Source organism: Stenella coeruleoalba (assembly GCF_951394435.1).
Source record: "Stenella coeruleoalba genome assembly, chromosome: 2".
Classification (NCBI taxonomy): Eukaryota; Metazoa; Chordata; class Mammalia; order Artiodactyla; family Delphinidae; genus Stenella; species Stenella coeruleoalba.
The window spans coordinates 181,467,473-181,486,050 of NC_137147.1; the positions used below are offsets into that span (position 1 = coordinate 181,467,473).

Consider the following 18,578-nt stretch of genomic DNA (forward strand, 5'->3'; position numbering starts at 1 on the left):
TCAAAGTGTTTCCAAGAGTATAAATTTCAATCCTTCACTGTTCTATTTATTTCCTAATGAATTCCTGAGTTCCTAGTTAACTGGTATTTGGAAGAAATGGGGTGAATCAAGAATAAGAGCGGGCCAAGCAAGGGAACAGGCCACTTCAGAGTCATGGGACTTGCATGACGCGCTCCCTGACGTGAGGACGCAGAAGAGGCAAGAAGTCTTTCAACCTTCAGGCTACAAAATTACTGCAATTTGATCTAAAGCTTGGAAGAGGCGGTGAGGGTGGAAATTTCACCAACTGGCCATTTTGATCCGTTCTCTTAGGTTTGGAGAGTTAGGCCCCAAAATTCTTTGACTCCCTCAAAAATGGACACACATAAAACGTAATACCTTTTATAAATTGTAAGTCATGCGTGCAAGAATTGTCAACCTCAAAAAGCACAACACGAATGCCATTTATTAAAATGCATATTTATTCCATAGCCTAATTTGTTTGGGGCTGTGGTCCACTAGTTCCTAAATAACCTAGGTATTCATTTTTAGACTAGTCATTTCAACTCAGGTTCTTCCACCAACTGGGCGACTGCACCTGTCTTCTTAAAGGACCCAAATTATACTGATCATAAAATATCCCAGAAAAAAATGCAAAAAATCCTTTAACATTCGTAAAAGAAAACCCCCATGTACTCAAATATGCAGGCTATAGGTTAATTTTTAAGCAAAAGTTTCAAATATACAAAAGTATTGAGAAAAGAACCTACAAATTATTCTCACATTTAAGATAGCAAAGACCCATCTGGGGGGAGAAAGTAAACAAATGTGGCATGGGTTTAAATTCAGGCTGGGCTGTATTGCCGAAGTCCTCCAGGAGTGGGAACACTGTTACATAGTGTGTTAGTGGCTAAAACCAAGTCTATTTGATTATATAAATAAAAGAATCATTTAGGGAGGAAACTGTTATTTAAATCTCGATATATAACGTTCACTCTTGAAAATCTTTCTAAAGATTGAGAAGTAAAAAAAATAATAATAACACTGTGTGGAAGGAAGGCTTAAAAACCAGGAACATGGTACAATCATGTTTGGCTAAATTTGGGGTCCAAAATATTAAATTAGGTTTGAGACAGAATAAACTGATGAATTAAGAAGTAAAAGTAGACAGTGACTAACTTTACCAAAACGAAGTTTCATTTAGTAAAAGCTTTTTTTCCTTTTTTGATCGGAGGTAGACACATTTAAAAACATATTCCAGAGCACCTAGATCAAGTTGCGAAATACCACTCTTTGCGAAGGCAAGTTCCGAAACTGGTCAGTGATATCTGACCAGGTATAAATAAGTTTCTGACTTCTATGAGACGAAAGCTAAAAACCAGCATCATCCTCACCAAACATTGCGGGTGAGACACTGAGTGACGGGCAGTGCCCATCTAGACATTCTCCACACTGTAAGAAAATGACACACGCGCCACGTAAGAAAAAACGAGATCTTGGTCTTGTTTAAAAAAATAATAAAAGTGAAAAAGTTAAGCCAAAATCTATGGTTGAGACCCGACTCTGGGCGATGACGGGCCTTCATCTGTATCATTAATACGTAGTTCCTTACCCTTCCTGCTTAGTTTTTAATTTATGACGACACCGCAAAATTTCAGACAAAAAAAAAAAAAAAAATATATATATATATATATATATTTTTTTTTTTTAACCTCTATGATAAATCAGGATGTAGGAGCTTACACAGAGCACACGTTCTTTTATTTAGGTACTCGATTCCAGCTCCCTCTGGATGCAAATAACCCTGGTAACAGTGTACAGAGTCTTCTCTTTGCTTTTCATACTTTTAAAGCAAATAATACATTTTGACTGTATTTAAGTCTGTGCAAATAATCCTTCAGAAGAAATATCCAAGATTCTGTTTGCAGAGGTCATTCTATCTCTCGAAGGTCATGACGCGAGTTTGTTTTTCTTCAGATAAAGTGCTCCCGGCCAGCAGAACTCAAAGGGCCCCAGAGGTCCAGTTCCGTGAGACCCCGTCATACGAACTCCAGCTTCCCGTGCCCACTGTACATGCCCCAGTGCACGAGCGACAGGATCCGGTCGTGGCTGAGGTCAGCCTGTCTCGTCTTGTCGCAGGTCAGACAGCAGTTCTCATGGCCGGTCACGGGCACCATGCACTCCAAGTCCAGCTTTGCCACCTGCCCCTTTTTGGAGTGGTGTCCGTGAAAGCTGTAGTGCAAACGCGACAGCATCTGCTGCCGCTGGTCCTGCAGCCTCTTGCTCTCGCTCCGCAGCATCCTCAGGGCCAACATAATCAGCAACACTAGGATCAGCCCCCCGGCGATGGGAACGGCGATCACCGCCGCCCGGAACCACAGCTCTTTGGAGGACGTCAGCTCCTGCACCTTGGTGATGAGGTTTCTGCTCCCATCATGCTGATACCTGTTCCCTTGTCCTAAAGGAACACAAGCAAAACGATCAAGCCTCCTGGAGACGTTTGCGGGCACCCCTCCGTTTTCAACGTGGTACCCCATTAAAGAGAAGCTTACAATTCAATCAATATTTAGAACAGAAATGCTGCCAGTGTGGCAGAGAAGCTTCCAAAAACACTTGTTTTCGAACTGTCATTACTGATTAGTAATGGTCTCTTAGTGGCTTCAAAATGTTGGAAAAACAGGCAAAACCTATTACGCAGACAGACATCTAACGCTCACGCGGACACGAAAGCTACCCAGTAGAGATGCCCCTTGCACCCAGCTGTGCTTCTCCCTCTGCTATCCCCGATTACATTAACAACAAAACCAGTAGAGACCAGGCAAGGGCTCGGTCAGAGGGCTTCTCCCTACCTGGGGCCTCCCCCTTGGGCGGGGCGAGGACGTCCTGCAGCCCCCTGTAATTGCACATGTCCTCGTGGCAGCACCCCAGCGTGGGCGCAGCGCCGCCAGAGCGGTTGTGGGCCTGTCTGGCTTGGCAGACATCTGCTGTGCTTGCGAGAGAGTCCAGGCAGCCGTGCGTGAGAGGGGAATTTGTGTTCTGAGGATCAAGAAGTTTGGAGAAGCAGGCGCTCAGCTCCGATTTACACATGTAACCAGTAGCCACGCAGTGGGCGGCATCGCAGTAGCATCTGATTTCACCTGCAAACAAGGGGAAACTGCATCAGACGGCTTCAGAGACCAGATAAGGCATCCACGTAAGCAACTGCTCAACCCCCGATCTCAAAGACACTCACTTTAGAGAATATTCAGCTGAGGGCTTCGAAGGGCAGTCCGCGTGGACGGGGAAAGCCCTTTGTGCAAGCCGGTGCTTGGATCCCAAGCCAGGGAAATATCATCTTAGAAATGTATTAATCCACGTAGCAGAGAAAAGTTCAATTTAGGATAAGTTAGCGGATAATGAAAAATAACACTTTTGTTTCTGAAGCAAAATAATCACCCCCATAATTTCTCCCACCGTAAAAGGTAAATTACATTATTTACTCAGTTAATCCTACGCGACCGTACAACGTGAAACGCTACGCTTTGAGATTCTGTCAGTGTACGTATTCCATTGCAGCTGCTGAGTCGGTTACTACCTCAAAGGGCTGCACCGAGACGCAAGAGCCTTAGCTAACATCTCGTAAAGCTACTAACCAGAAACACAGCAATCTAGAAGTTGCTCCGGTCGGGGGGGCTGAAAACTATGAAACTGGGTAGCTATTTGCAACCTCTCTAGAAAAGGCAAACTTTGCCTATAAAGATCTCTGCATGCAGGGGAGCTTTTAGCCAGTATGCTGTAAAACAGGAACTAGGCACTTTACAATTAGTGGTTTGCTTGCCAAAGTCAGTTTCTTTCAGCCCAAATGGAAAGTCATAAAACTGGGAGCAGGGAGGAGGGGGTAAAACTGCAAGGCTCACCCCCCCCCCCGCCCCAGACTCCCCAGTTTTATGTAATTCAACATGGGATCTAAAAGGGGAAACACTGAAACAGAAAAACCTCTGCTGGTTGAATGAAAAATCCTTAAGGAAACCTCAAATTTTTCTATGGGAAGTGATTAAAAGTTTCCTTTATAAAACTTAGTTTGGGAGTTGCAAGTCACAGCGCAAGATCTGAGGCTTCCACGTCAACTTCTCGTTGAAATTATCTGGCTCTGGGAGCGCTCGCTCACACGCTATCTGACCCGGTGGACCGCGGCCACTGTCACCTGCCACGGCTGAAGCTGCTGTGAACTGAACTCGGGTACACACCTCTCCCCAGCTTCCTCCTCTGAAGTTCGGCCTGGTTACAGAAACCGCCGCCCTGAAATTGAACACCAACACCGACACGGGGCACTGCCGCTTTGCAAACCTCTTCCCAGCCTCGCCTTTCTTCCTCCCTCCTCCCGCGAGTGCCCGAGTAAGAGGTCTCATTTAACTATCTGTCCAAATTCCAGGCCACCGGACCGAGCGCTCAGCCTGCACCGGCATCTGCTAATGCTTCAGGTCTAAAAATGCAGCCACGGAAACACAGATCTTTGGCAACCTGGGTGCCACCCCGCAAAGCCGGAGGTCTTGCTCCTGTCCTGTCCTGCTGCGTCCTGGTCTGGGCCCAGGTCCCTTCTCCAGTAAGCAGGACCTTCCGGTCAGAAGCCTGCTTCGCAGAAGCTCTTTACTCCTCTTTCCAAGCCTCTTGCTCTTTCGCATAAAGCTCACTGGTCTTAAGTGGTGATGACTGCAGATCCCTAAGTCTGACAATTTCCACAGACAGATTGAAAGTAGACATAAACCAGATTAAAAGTCAGTTTTGATCCCAGTCACTTCAGACCTCGTGCAGAAAAGAAGCTGAACACAAGTAGAAGGCTGCCTCAGTGTTTACGAGAGCCTGTTTGAAAGACTGTATTTTCAGTGACCTAAAACAGTCTAATAAAATCTTGACAGGTAACTAGGAAAGCTCTAACAACTTTTTTTTTTTTTAATTGGAGCCACATTGGAGCAAGTTGAATGGACTTTTGTGTTACTGTATTAAAACTCTATTTCTGCCGTTTCATAAAGTTTCTTCCTGTGGCACGTGGAAGGCCAGGAGGGGACTGGTATTTTGAAACAGGGAACAATGCTCTTCTGTCTGCCCCCCTTTCTAGTTACTGTATGTGGTGATTAAACAAAAATGTCTGCTTCAGTCCGGACGGCTACAGGAGAGACTGCGGGCTTCTTCCAAAGCGTTTGAAGTCCGCAGCAGTCAGAAACCTCTGATCCCCTAATTATATCATTATCAGGCACATAGTTTCGGTATCTGCGACTTATGTCAGCCGCAGTCCGGCCCCGTTCGGCCGGCCTTTGATAGGGCCAGGAGGCTCCCCTCTGCACCCCGCGAGGGCTGTTATTTAGGGTTGATTACAGCCTTCCTTGCAAAGTAAATAAATACTGCAGCACATCATCCTCGCTGGCCTGGCGTATCCTTCAACCTCATGCCTGCTACATGGCAATTAGAGGAAAGGGGGCGTGGGATGCGGGGTGGAGAAAGCTAAAAATGCTTCCTATTTTCTAAAAAAGTATCTGTTCGCAGAGCAAACAGCAGGGAGAGTTCCTGGCGAGGGAGGCTGGGGGACCTTGAAACCCAGAGGCAGTTGTTTGGGTTATTTCGACCTAAACGGCGAAAGCCTGCAGGGAAAAAAAGAAACTGACCGCTGCTTTTTTTTTTTTTTTTTGAGTAGCGTTTATAAAATATGAGGTGAGTGGGAAACACGACCGCTGACAGAGCCCCCACCTCCCAACCCCTGAGAAGCAACACAGCCCACACTCCTGCACACACGCACACCCCTCGGACGGCACACACGCTCGCGGGCTCACAAGCACCCTCGCTCGAAAACACACACACACTCACGGACAGAGACACTGCAATACAGACACGCACTCGCAGCAGAGACACACTCAAATACAGAGCCGCGCAGACCACCGAGACACACACTCACGACGGAGACGCGCACACGCGGGCACTGGGCGACGGGGGCGGGGTCCGCCGTCCCTCCCGGCCGCCTCCGCCCCACACTCGGGCCCCGCTCCCCGGCTGCAGCGATCGGAAGTTCACGACGGGCCGACCTGTACAAACACTGACAACCACTCGCCCGCAGGCTGTCACTCCATCTCCGCGCGTCGGGCCCGGGACACCCCGGGGCGGCCGCGAAGCCACCGCCGCGACTTCTAAGGACGGGCAACTTGTCGCGACCTGCGGGCCCCGCGAGGGAGGCCACCTCTCCCGCCGCTAACAAAGCCCTGGCGGCGGGCGCCCCGGGACCCCGAGGCCCTCCCCGGCGAGCGCGCGCCCAGCCGGCTGGCCGGCGGGCACCCACCTTTGGTGAGCAGCACGGCCATGGCGCAGAGTTCGAGCTGCAGCCAGATGAAGATGTAGCTGGAGTGACGATCCATGGACGCCCCCCACGGCCGCGGCGCCCCCGCCGGCTCCCGGAGCCGCGGCGCAGCTGCAGCCTACGGCTCCCGGCGCGTGCAGGGCATGGGTGCTGCCCGGGGCGCGGGGCCGGGCCGCGGCCGGAGCATGGAGCGCGGCTGGAGGGCGCGCGGGGCAGGGTCCGACTCCGCAAGGCGCGCTCCTCCGCTCCGCCCGCTCGGCGCGGCGGTCGGAGTGGGCGCCCGGCTCCGTTCCCCGCGTTCGGCCGGCCACTCGGCGAAGGCGCGAGCGCCGGAGCGCGCAGACACCGCCCGCCGCGAGCTGCCGCCTACACCCGCCCGGATCAGGCCGGCTCCTCGCCGTAAATAGCGCCCCGCGCTGGGAGCCGGCCGGCGCCGCCCCGCCCCGGCCGCGCCGGCGCCGTCCGATTGGCCGCCAGGCTCCAGCCGCTCCTCCCGCAGCCAGGGGGCGGGGCCGGGCGCGGGCTGAGGGCGCTGCCCCGCGGCTCCGAGCGGCGCCGGCGTCTGGGCTGCGGAGGGCGCCGGCCGTCTCCCGCGCTCCCCCTCGCGGAGGCCGCGCGCCCGTGACCTTCGGGAGCGGCTGGTTGAGCCGGGCCTCAGGCCATGCCTCGGGCCCCCGCCTCCGTGACCCTCACTGCGCTGCCTCGGGCCGGCGTGCGCCAGCGCGTGGCTTCCTTGTCGTTCCCCGAAACTCGCGAGTGACCCGCGCGGCCGCCTTCGGAGCCCTCCCGTCGCGCGGCGCGCCTCGGGAGCTCGGGGGAGCGGGGGCGGCCCCCGGCGTGGGCCCTGCGGGCCGGCGCGCGCCCGGGGAGGGCGTCCGGGCGGGAAGGGGGCGCGTTCAGCCCTCCCCCCGCCCCTTCCGCGCGTCCGCCCAGCCGAGTGATCAATAAGGCCCAGACAGGCTGTCGATCTGCAGGGGCCGCCGAGTTCTCCCGGGTAGACGGGACGAGTAGCCGGCCACAGACACTTAACGAGAATTAGCAAATCCAAAAGCGCCCGGCGCCAGCGAGACGACACTGGCCGAGACTGACACTCAATTAACCACCCCCCCGAACAGTCGCCGGCAAACACACCGGCTGACCCTGATCAGTGCCAGCCCCGCGGGGAGCGCCCTTCTGAGATGCTAATTCACTTACTAGGACTTGGGGGGTTGCCCGCCACAAAGTGCCCAAAGGCGGTCCTGGGAGGGTTGCTGTTGTTTTTCTATTTTTGTGGAGAGGAAATTCAGTTTAAAACTCTTATCTGAGGGAAGCTCTTTTCTCCCCTCCCTCCCAAACCTGGGGTTAACAAAAGTCAACCATTTGCAAAATTTCCTTTTAGGATCAGCCAGCTTTTTGCTACCTGATAAAATGTCAAGGGGTGGGGCGAGGGGGAAAGGCGCATTTAACGCTAAGGCAGGAGAAGCAGTCAAACCCTTGAGGACGAAAGAGTGCAGAAATTAAGACTAAGAAGAAAACTATATCTCTCTCTCTATATTTTTTGTATACATATATTTTTTTGTGTGTATATATACACACACACACATATACATATATATGTCTCGACTGAAAATGAAGGCCAACCTTGTAAATTAATGTTGTAAGTCCACAGAGCTGCAGGATGTAGTTAATGAAATTGCCTTTGAAAAATAACGTGTATATGCAGAAAAAATAAAATAATTTCATAAACTGATGTTCTGCGCATTACCTCACTGGATCAAAATTGCGTCTAAAAGGAGAGGAGCGCCAGCCCAGCAGAAGTTTTAAGAGGCAGTTAAACTGGTTAGGGCACCAGGTAAGCAGCAGCAGCGGGCGTTTCTTAAGTGGGGGGCTGCCCAGCAGGTCCCGAGGGGAGGTTTGGTTGGTACTTCCTGACATGTGAGTATTTGACAAGTTAACAACTCTAAGGGGTTTATGCAGACAATACTTGTCCTGTAATGACACACTCTCTTTTAACTCTAGAGAGTCCATTATTAGCCAACAGGAAACTTTTCGAGCATATTCATTCAACTATTTTGGAGCGCCCACTGTAGGCCAGGCTCACAGCTTGCGGGGTCCAAAAGATGCCAGAACCTACATGGTAAATCACAAACAAGGGATGATGGAGATGATGTGCACAGTTATGATGCGTAAAGACAGCAGCGATAACTAGCCCAGGAAGGGAAACAAGTCCAGAAGGTCTGCTGCAAGCAGTGACATCTGCCATGACGCCTAAAGAATGAAAGGATCGGGAGGGGACCATTACAAGCACAGAGGACCACAGGAACTTAGGCGTGAAATTCATTGATCGCAAGGGGGCATATGGGTGGTAAGTAGAAGATGGGTAGTTGGGACTACAAGCAACTCTTTGTTGCTGGAGCATAGATGTGAAGCAAGGAGTGGGCAGAGATGCCCCAGAAAATAACCATATCTACCTGTGATGCAGATAAAAATGCCTGTTTAATGGAAGAGGGTCTGGGGGATGCGCTGACGAAAGTCGTGTTGTAGTACACACTTTGAATGCCTTCCCAGCCCCCTTCAGAGAACGTCCCCTTTCGTCCCCTAGGCACGTCCCCTAGGGCACTGTGCCCCTCTGGCCATAACTAGTCACACGACCCCAGTTGGACCAATTAGGTTCTCTCTTCGGGGTCTTTAGACTGAGGTGCTGGTCAGTCTCTAGAGGTCACTTCACGAGAGACAAACAAATTCAGAGTCCACCTGTCTGCAAAGCAAGAGAAAACGGACAGAGATGTGCAGGGTGGCAAAGACGTAAGTCCAGATGGATTCCCAGTCCTTGGCCTAACTTCCGGTCCTTAAATTCCACGTCAGGGTTAACTCAGGCTCCTCGATAAGGTCCTCTCGTTACTTAAGGTTCTTTTACTTTCAACCCGAAGGGTTCATGCTCTGATACTTACCTTTTACTGAATTAACATCAGTTGCTGTTATTCCAGGATGTGTACTTTTTTTGTTCCAAATACAATTCAGAATAAGAACATCATGATCAGACAGTGATTCTGCCTCTTTTATTTTCATTATTAGTTTAATGGGCAGGCTTTTTAAATGGCTAAAAATTCCTTTTACGAGAAACAAGTCCGCACTTTATCTAAGGGTTTTGGAGCAGACATGGACTTTTCAACTAAATGAACAAGAGTGTTTGAATCAACATGGAAAATCAAAATTTGTTTAGGGATAATATGTCAACTATGAGGCCGTATCAATAGTTGAAAGAATAAGCAACCATTTTAATTCAATTTAAGGCTCAAGGAAAATTGCTTCTCTACAGAATTTTACTTGTGTTTTGTATGTAATTTGGTTATTACTTTCCCACAGGTAGGTTGATAAGGCGAAAATAGTAATATCTAGTGGGATTTTTTTTTAATTTAAATCAACAAATGAAATCAATGGACAATTTCTTTTTACTCTTATGAAGGAAATTGTGAAAATATAAGCTGGGAACCAGCTATCTATACCCAAGAACAGAAAGCTGATTTTGGACCTAAAACCCGAAATAATTAAACATTGTAAGAGTTTTATTTTATTACCTTTGAACAGTGTTCTAGATATGATATATACGAACATATATATACTATATAATCACAACATGCCACTATGATGCATTTTCATGGTTGTCCTATACACAGAAAAACTCTAAATTTTATTTTTCTTATAAATAGGAAAACAAATACCTCAAGGGTTTTTACGTCCCAAGCCATTTTGTTAACAAAGCTGCAAATACTCTAGCAATCTCTGCTTACCCAAATAATGCCATTGTTCCCCCAAATTATATGTGATACACCATTTCAGCAATTCCTCTCTCCACGATACAGATGAAAAATAACTCGGTACATTTTGTTCAGAAGCAGTTGTGTTCAAGTTCCCGGCTAGCATACAAACTATTGCAGTCTAGAGATAGACTCTAACATTTCTCCCTGTTATACAAATCTTCTACCAACCAACAATCCACAGAGGTTAGATAACACTTTGAATTCCCAGGAGCAGTTTTGTTTTTTGTTTTTGTTTTTTTAAAGTCATTTGTTCTCAGGAGTTAGGAGGGCAGAGCTAAAATTTACTTTCTTTGGAATATGGTCAAAGGTGAGAGATTAGCCCAGCCCAAAGGAATGAGTGTCTAGTGAAGTTTTTTCTTTTCTTTTTTCCTCCAAAATGGAAAAGGAGATAAAGGACAGAGTGCAGAGTCCAGGACACAGTGTGATAGGACCTAGAAAAAAAGGGGAAGACTGAAGCCCACATTCCCAAATGCCCATCCTCCTACAGACTAGCAAAAATGCTATTGAGTTTTACAAATACCACAGAGTATCTGTTGTGTTGAGAATTTTTAAAGCAACTAACTTTAGAATACAGTAAGAAACGGAGTAAAAGAACATCATGAACTTAACAATGGACATTATTTATAATCAAATAGTATCAAGTATATTCTGTGTGATCCTTGATATAGCCTTTGTTCTATTGACTTATGTGAATGTAATCTCTAATTAAGCCAGTAGAACTTTTAGAAATCATTCAATAATTTCTGCTAGTTCTGCCTATCTGATGTCAAATAACGAGGTTGATTCCTTTTGTTCTTTTAACTAAAATGGTAAATTAATCTTTTAAAGCAGAGAAAGTACCTTAAATTCCTGCTTAACGGAACATCCTTGACCCAGAATGCTGTTCAGGTTCAAGCAACGGACAGTATTTGGCGTTCTCTCTCCTTAGCTGGCAATACTTGTCTTTTTTTGGATTTTTTTTCTAATGTTCATGTACAAACCATTAAAATTAAAAGCTCTGATATTTTCATTAGACAATCAAACATTTAGGCTCTCGCTTGACGTTGGCTGAAACCTTGCATCCTGGCCCACCGCCCAAAACCGGCCTGTGTTCCCACTGCTCCACCTTTATCCAGGCTTACCCGGGGGGTCTATGTTCCAAGACCTTCAGTGAATGCCCGAAACCTCAGATAGCACTAAACCCAATATATTCTATGGGTTTTCTTCCTATTCATACATACCTACAAAAAGCTTTAATGTATAATTTAGGCACAGTAAGAGAATATCCGAATTGCCAGCATCCCTCTTGTTGCCCTTTGGGGCCGTTATTAAGTAAAATAAGGGTCACTTGAACACAACACTGCGGCCGCAACAGCCCATCTGATAACTGAGAGGGCTACTAAGTAACTAAGGGATAGGACGCAGGGAACAGGGGATGATTCACATCCCGGGCGGGACGGCGCTGGACACCACGAGATTTCAGCACACTGCTCAGAATGGCATGCGATGTAAAACTCATGAATTGTTTATTTCTGGAATTTTCCATTTAATATTTTTGGACAATTCATCAGGTAACTGAAACCTCGGATATCAGAATTGCAGAAAAGGGGGGACTGCTGTAACGACTGCTCCTCATTCCATTCTATTCTAACACTGGATCTTCCAAACTGAAATCTCATTAACAGAACAGAATGAGGTCTTTGCAGTGGAACTTTGTAATTACTGGTATTTGCCATCATGTTTCTGTCCCTGCCTCTGTTTTTATTTCGCAACAGTGTCTGAGGAAATAATTAGCTATACAGTATTTGTTTTGCCGTTTACAAAGTATCAAGATGCACATGAAATTTGATGTATGTGTTCAACCCATGAAATGAAATGCCATCCAAATGAGCATATCTTCTAACATTTAATGCATTTCAGTGAAATGTTTCCTGTGGGCAGAAGTCATGAACAGAGCTGCAGGGTGGCACTGAGATCATCACTGAACAATTCTTGTTTTTATCCTTGATATTAAGGGAAGAACTTACAGTGCATTTTCCCCCATATTCGATAATCTTCCTTTGTTCCATTTGGTCACCTAACACATAAGCTCTTATTCTGCTGTGAATTTGTTTAAACACAAGTAACCCTTCACTGGCCCATTCATAGTTTGGTGTCACTTACCTATATTTTCAGCCTATCATTTCAAAGATATCATTTAAAATATGCACATTTATAGCTCAGTCAAACTTGTTTAATTAAAAGAATGAGAGACCCACTTGAGATGACTTAATTTAGGAGGGGTTTCTTGGGAGGATACAATAGCCTTATTGTCAGGATACAGCCAGTTGGTAACTTACAAGCATTACTTATCTTCCCGAGAAGCCAGTATCCCTGAAACCGGAAACTAGAACACTTGGGTCTCATTTTCCCAGGGTTCTCTTTGCTTCTCACCTCTCTACCAAACAGCTGGCACACTTTCCCTACTTCTAGTTTTTGCTCTTCATAACTTCTGCTTGCTTTTATACAATCATAAGCCCCTGTTACACAGGTTGCTGTTCAGCTTAGGGAGAGATCATCTCAAAATGCTCAGTTTATGGTCCGATCAGCTAGGGCAGGGTCCTGGCTGATATAAAACACGACTGCTGCCCGTCATCAAGGTAGTGGACCAGGAAGACCGGAAAGTGTGGGTAGGCCAGCACCATAAGGCATTTATATATATATATATACATGGCATATATATGATACACACATAAAAACAAGCTTATCATTTAACTCGCCTTTTTATTTTTTATCTTTATTTTTTGTTGTTGTTAGAATAGGCTTGAAATAAAGATTCACACGTTGTAATTGACTGATACGTCCTTATGACTCTTTACATTTATCGGTTCCACCTCCCTTCTGTCTTTTCTTTTTGCTCTGCTGGTTACTTATGGAAACAATCAGATCATTTATCCTATAGGGTTTTCTGTGGTCTAAAGTTTGCTGATTGCATCTCCATGGTGTCACTTAACACGTTCCTCCTTCCTGCTATTATTTCCTGTGAATTGGTTGTTAGATCAAAAGTCTCCATCAGATTCAGACTCAGTTGGTAAGACTACCTCCCAGATGATGATTGTACCTCTCTCAGAAGTTCATTCTGTCTCTTTGCCTCTATTTGTGTGACGTGAAGTTATAGATAATCATTGCCTACATCCATTATTTCAGTGGGGAATGCAAAACCGTGATATTCTATTATTTTATGTTCATTTATTAACTGGAACACTTCTATAAAGAGAAGCTTTCCCCTCATCATTAACTCGCCTTTTTAATAAGAGAAGTATTAGTGAGTGGAATTAAGATCATTCCTTTAAATTCTTAATTTAGTGTGAGTTTATCACTTGAGTGTTTGCTGTCATCAGGATTTCAGTTCCCTGACCAGGGGCTGAACCCGGGCCCCAGCAGTGAAAGCACTGAGTCCTAACCGCTGGACCACCAGGGAATTCCCTCATCAAAAATAAACTTAAGGGACTTCCCTGGCGGTCCAGTGGTTAAGACTCTGCACTGCCACTGCAGGGGGCATGGGTTCGATCCCTTGTCAGGGCACGAGGATCCCGCGTGTTGCACGGCACGGCCAGAAGAAACAAGAACAGAGCCTCGGTGCCCCTGTGGCTACTGTCAAGTGGTCTAACACACATGTAATTGAAATTCCGGGAGAGGGGCTCAGAGAAAATATTTAAAGAAATGAAAGTTGAAAAACGTCCAAATTTTAAAATTAAAAAACCTAATGTAACCAAATGAAGGTGGCCCATCTTACGTGGACTAAAGACTCAGAACATTTCCAGAATCCAGGACTGAAAAACCACTTTGAACTTGGATTATTTTTAATAGACAACCATCTTGAATATCCTGTCTTTTCAGTTGACTGCGGCAACTAAAAGAGCTTTTTTATTAGTTTCCTGAGAGAGATGGGTATTTGGGGTAAATAATCATCTGGCTTTCTCCACACATGTAGTTTGGATACCGGAGGCCAAGGTGCCTTCCAGTCTGTATGGAACACGTGAGCCAAACCCTTCGACTTTACAACCAAAAAGCCAAAGCAGTCACTTGCTTCCTTAGAGTTCCACCCGCTCTGCCCCACCCCATACCACTTAGCTGTTCCTCATAAAATCACAGGAGTATGAAGACAGGCTCTAAAGAAGCAGCATTGTTTTCATCGTTACTCAATTTTCCTTTTCCATCTGGCTCCTTAAGAGGTTTATAAACCCTGAAAGACCAGAAAACCCATTTATCACTCCTTTATTCCCTTTGATGCCTTTCACAGTGTGGTCCTGAATGCGTCTTATTTTTAAGAAGCAGATGCCAGTGAGCGCATTTCCAGTGGATAGGATGTAACTTTGTAGATGAGGAAACATCGCTAACCAGGAGACTGAAGACCTGAACTTGTACCTAGGCTCCATCATTCAGTGTGTGATCCCGGGAAATGAACTGTCCCCTTCGTGCCCCACCTCCCCCTTCCCGTAAGGGACAGCAGTGGTGCGTGGCCCAGCTGCCTCTGATATTCCTGCAAGAGGAACAGGAGACCATCTCATGAAGTTTTAAGTGTGAAACCCTATAGAAATGTTACATGATTTTCCTTAAAATCAAAGGCTTTATTCAGATCCATTTTTTAGTCATCTGGATACACTGATGATTGCTTCAGGCCTTTCCAGCTGGTTTTAGGATTCTCTTCTCCCTGGAGCTGAGGGTCAGAGGTACAAACGATGCCACGGCCAAGCCAGGCTGGCAGGGTGATGTCTCTCTAAACACAGCAAGACTCTTGCCAACAGAGTTTACCTCCCATGAATGTAGGTAGTCCAAGAATCAGCTGAGACAACTTGGTGGCTAACTTATCATTACACAAGACATAGGGCTGCTCCCAGGAGCCATGATTCATGCCTCTGGTGTCCTGGGAAAGACAAGAATCTTCCACCTCAGCATAGGACTCCCTTGGATCGCCCGTCTCCAGTTCAACAGCATTTTTCAAAAAAGTCTGATGCTGCTTAACGCACTGTCAGAAGAAAGCATTTCCCAGTAAAACCCTGACTGATTACGGATGTACTTGCCACGAGCTACTCATGAACCACGCTCTTTTTTATGGATGATCAATAAGATTACTGAAGGGCCTCCTGTCCTCAAAACGCTTTCAACCCTGCCATCCTTCTTTTAGGTGACCGTCTAACAAATGTTTGGAGAAACTGGGGCGGGGGGCGAGGAGAGGGGTGCTGACATGCTGACGTTACTTTTTCCCTAATCCTTCAAGTCTTCCCCGGAAGCCCTGCAACGTTTCTGGAAATAGGTGAGTTCAGGCCCTTGATAGACGCAGATAATGCAGAGAAAAGAACCTATGTTTTCATTTTTTTTTTTTTTTTTTTTGCATTACGCGGGCCTCTCACTGTTGTGGCCTCTCCCGTTGCGGAGCACAGGCTCCGGACGCGCAGGCTCAGCGACCATGGCTCACGGGCCCAGCCGCTCCGCGGCATGTGGGATCCTCCCTGGCCGGGGCATGAACCCGCGTCCCCTGCATCGGCAGGCGGACTCTCAACCACTGCGCCACCAGGGAAGCCCTGTTTTCATATTTTTGTCTCGAGGTGTAATCAAAGCCCTTCCAGGTCTAAAATCTTTTCGTTTCTATCACGCAGCCAGGAGTCCAGCAAGACAAGGGAGTCCAGCAAGACAAGGGAGATAAGGGGGCGGGGGCGGGTGGTGGGTGGTAGCCGCGGAGGGGGCGGGGGGCATCTTCCATCTTGACAGATCCGGGAAGTTTCGGGAGCGCTAACCCCAGGCTCTGCACGTTTGTGCTGGTTTCCGGTTTACTGGAAGCAGAGGAGTACCTGGAGATATTAGCGTGAGCAGAAAATAAATGCTAACGCAGGTTCCTCTGAGCTTCCGTTGCAAGTAGAAAAAAGTAGCAGCAGCATCGCCGTGTGGGCCCGTCGGTGGGACGCTAGTGTCTGTTCTAGGGAGGCCTCGGGCCGCAGGGATCGGACAGGAAAAGATGGACAAGGGGAGGCCGAGGCTGCGGGGGGGGGGGGCCCGGGGAGGGCGCGAGATCCCTGGGGGAGCGAACGCGAAGAGCCCCGCATCCTCATCGAAGGTACCGGCGCCGAGGCCACAAGCAGCTCCGCCGCTTCGCGCGGCTCTGCAGGGACCCGGCGCACCGCAGCAGCGCCGCTCCTCCCGCGCCCTCGAGGTCAGCGCCCCTGCGCCCCCACGGCCGCTCGCCTGCCGGCTCCGGCCAGCTGTCCTCTGCCGCCCCTGGTAAACAAGCGGCGGGCAGACTCTCCTGGTCTGGACAGATCCCCCCAGGCTAGAGTCTGCAGGGATTGGCGATGCGACCCTTGTGCCATCGCGCCCCATCAGGCTGGAGTTCTCAGTCCCGTCCGCACCAAAACCTCCTTCCCTGTCCCCTTTAACGCAGGGAACAGATGTGGGTCTTCAGAACAAGCCCGGGGCAGCGGGGGAGTGAGGACGGTGGTGGATGGGATGGGAAAGGGCTGTACTGTTGTCTAGCTCTTGGTCAAAATGGGCTCCGGGAATCATTTAATTATTGCAAAGCAGTCGAGGGTGATGGAACAGACATTCCTGAGTGGCACCCTGCAGCTGTAGAGACGAGGCCAGGGGAGTTTACGTGTGTTTGGAAAAACCACGGTTTTATATAAATATAGTTATAAAATATATATTTTTTCCTGATTGCAAAAGTTATGCATCATTGAAGAAAACTTGGAAAACACAGAAAAGAAGTGTGAAACTTCTGCGGCCAGGGCAGGTGGCGGGGCACTGTCCCTGGTCCGTGTCCCTCAGGAGCTCCCAACTCAGAGAAGAGGAGGGAGGTGTTCCCTGCTCCTGGGGCTCTGCGTACGTAGGGCTCCGGCCAGCAGTGTGCGGTTTGGGCCAAACATGGACAAACCTCCCCAGGCCTGTTTTGTCATGCATCAGGTATGAGCAGTAGAGTGATCTCTAAGATCATGTCCAGATTCTGTGGAAGAGCCTCAAAAGTGAACTCAGGGTCCAAAACAGCGAGCGCCACCTTCTCTATCAAGTCAAATAAAGTGCGATTACTACCTTCCAAGAAAGGCCTTACGAAGGCCTCCAAAAGCAGCCACCTGACCCTATCACTTAGGAGCTCTGTCCCTTAAAAACAGGTGCAGGTAATACCACAGGTGTTTGACAAGGCAACTTGGTGCCAGTGCCAGTTGAAAAAAGTCCACCGCCAAATTATGACTGTCCTACTGGAAACTGCACTGATCAGACCATTCTAGAACGTGAGCTTAATGCAGACGGAGCACCTTAAAAGGTCTTTGAGAAGTGATCAAATTGGTAAAGGCACTCAGTGCCACGCTTAACAATAAATGCGAAGGGAAAACTTTCAAGGATAAAAAAGGAGACTTGCTTAAGCTGTCAGGAACACTTAAAAGTAAGGAAGACCTTGCTGGCATGATTGCTCCTGGGAGCCGGGAGGGGCGGTGGTTCCCCAGCACTAGAGGAAGTCGGGTGAAGGACGTGTGAACCAGTGGTTGGAGCAAGAGACCCTTTAAAATCTCTTTCAACACTAAGATGCTAGAGTTACAGCCACAGGTTCTGGTTATAGATGAAACGCTGTGTCACTTTCCAGAAGTAGGGAAAATGCTGGGCCCTGGAACTCATGAAGGACTAAGGACTGAAGAGTCAACGCAGACTGTGCCAAGCTGCTCCGGACCCCGGACTTCCCGCTGCGGGGATGAGCGAGAGCTGAGGCTCAGGACTTCCCGCTGCGGGGATGAGCGAGGGCTGAGGCTCAGCTCCCATCCCCAGAGCCACCGCGCACCTGGGGTTTGCCCTGACTGCCTGAGAGGAGATGCCTTTTTCTAATTCACAAAAAAACATAGTACGACCCAGCCTTTACTAACCTGGCAGGTCTAGTTCATTGGCAGGTAATCATAGCGCAGGCTGCAAAGGGGAGATGGACCACAGGAAGACAGCTGATAACTGGGCTGTTGAGTCGAGTTTGCGATCCACACAAGACCACAGAGAAAATCTCAAAACCGTTTCAAGCTCATAGACGTTCTCCCAAACCTGCATCGTGTGTTACCGAAAAGCACTTCCTTTCTCTCTGTCCTGACAGAGTCCATCTTTCACTTGACAAGTGGACAGATTTAACTTTCTGTGGGGATAAAGACTCAGCAAACCTTAACACGCTTTCTCCAAAATCATTTCATATCCATAGCATAACTTGAGACCCCCCCCCAAAAAAAAGGCAGAGGAGGGTGGAAGGAGAGACGGGGGAAGGGGAGGTGAGCAGAGGAGGGTGGAAGGAGAGACGGGGGAAGGGGAGGTGAGCAGAGGAGGGTGGAAGGAGAGACGGGGGAAGGGGAGGTGAGCTGGGGAGGGTGGAAGGAGAGGCGGGGGAAGGGGAGGTGAGCAGAGGAGGGTGGAAGGAGAGACGGGGGAAGGGGAGGTGAGCTGGGGAGCCACAGCTCTCTTCGCGGTGCTGCTGTAGTTTATTTTCCCAGCTTTTGCTA

The 18,578-nt window shown here is 48.2% G+C and overlaps 1 protein-coding gene across 4 annotated transcripts in view; it reads right to left on the reverse strand.

Moving 5' to 3' along the window:
• Nucleotides 1–445: 445 nt before the first annotated feature.
• The window catches only part of BAMBI (BMP and activin membrane bound inhibitor), a 31,564-nt gene continuing 13,431 nt past the window's right edge, over nucleotides 446–18,578 (reverse strand). For 2 of the 4 annotated variants that reach the window (XM_079910661.1, XM_079910659.1), the window contains 2 exons: nucleotides 2,829–3,116; nucleotides 446–2,437 (listed from right to left, as the gene is read on the reverse strand). In XM_079910661.1, the coding sequence (XP_079766787.1) occupies nucleotides 2,019–2,437; nucleotides 2,829–3,066 (657 nt within the window). In that variant the 5' untranslated portion in view covers nucleotides 3,067–3,116 and the 3' untranslated portion in view covers nucleotides 446–2,018. Of the gene's footprint in view, nucleotides 2,438–2,828; nucleotides 3,117–3,211; nucleotides 3,314–6,283; nucleotides 6,687–18,578 lie in introns of those variants that run through there. The other 2 variants (XM_079910660.1, XM_079910658.1) reach the window with 2 other exon arrangements.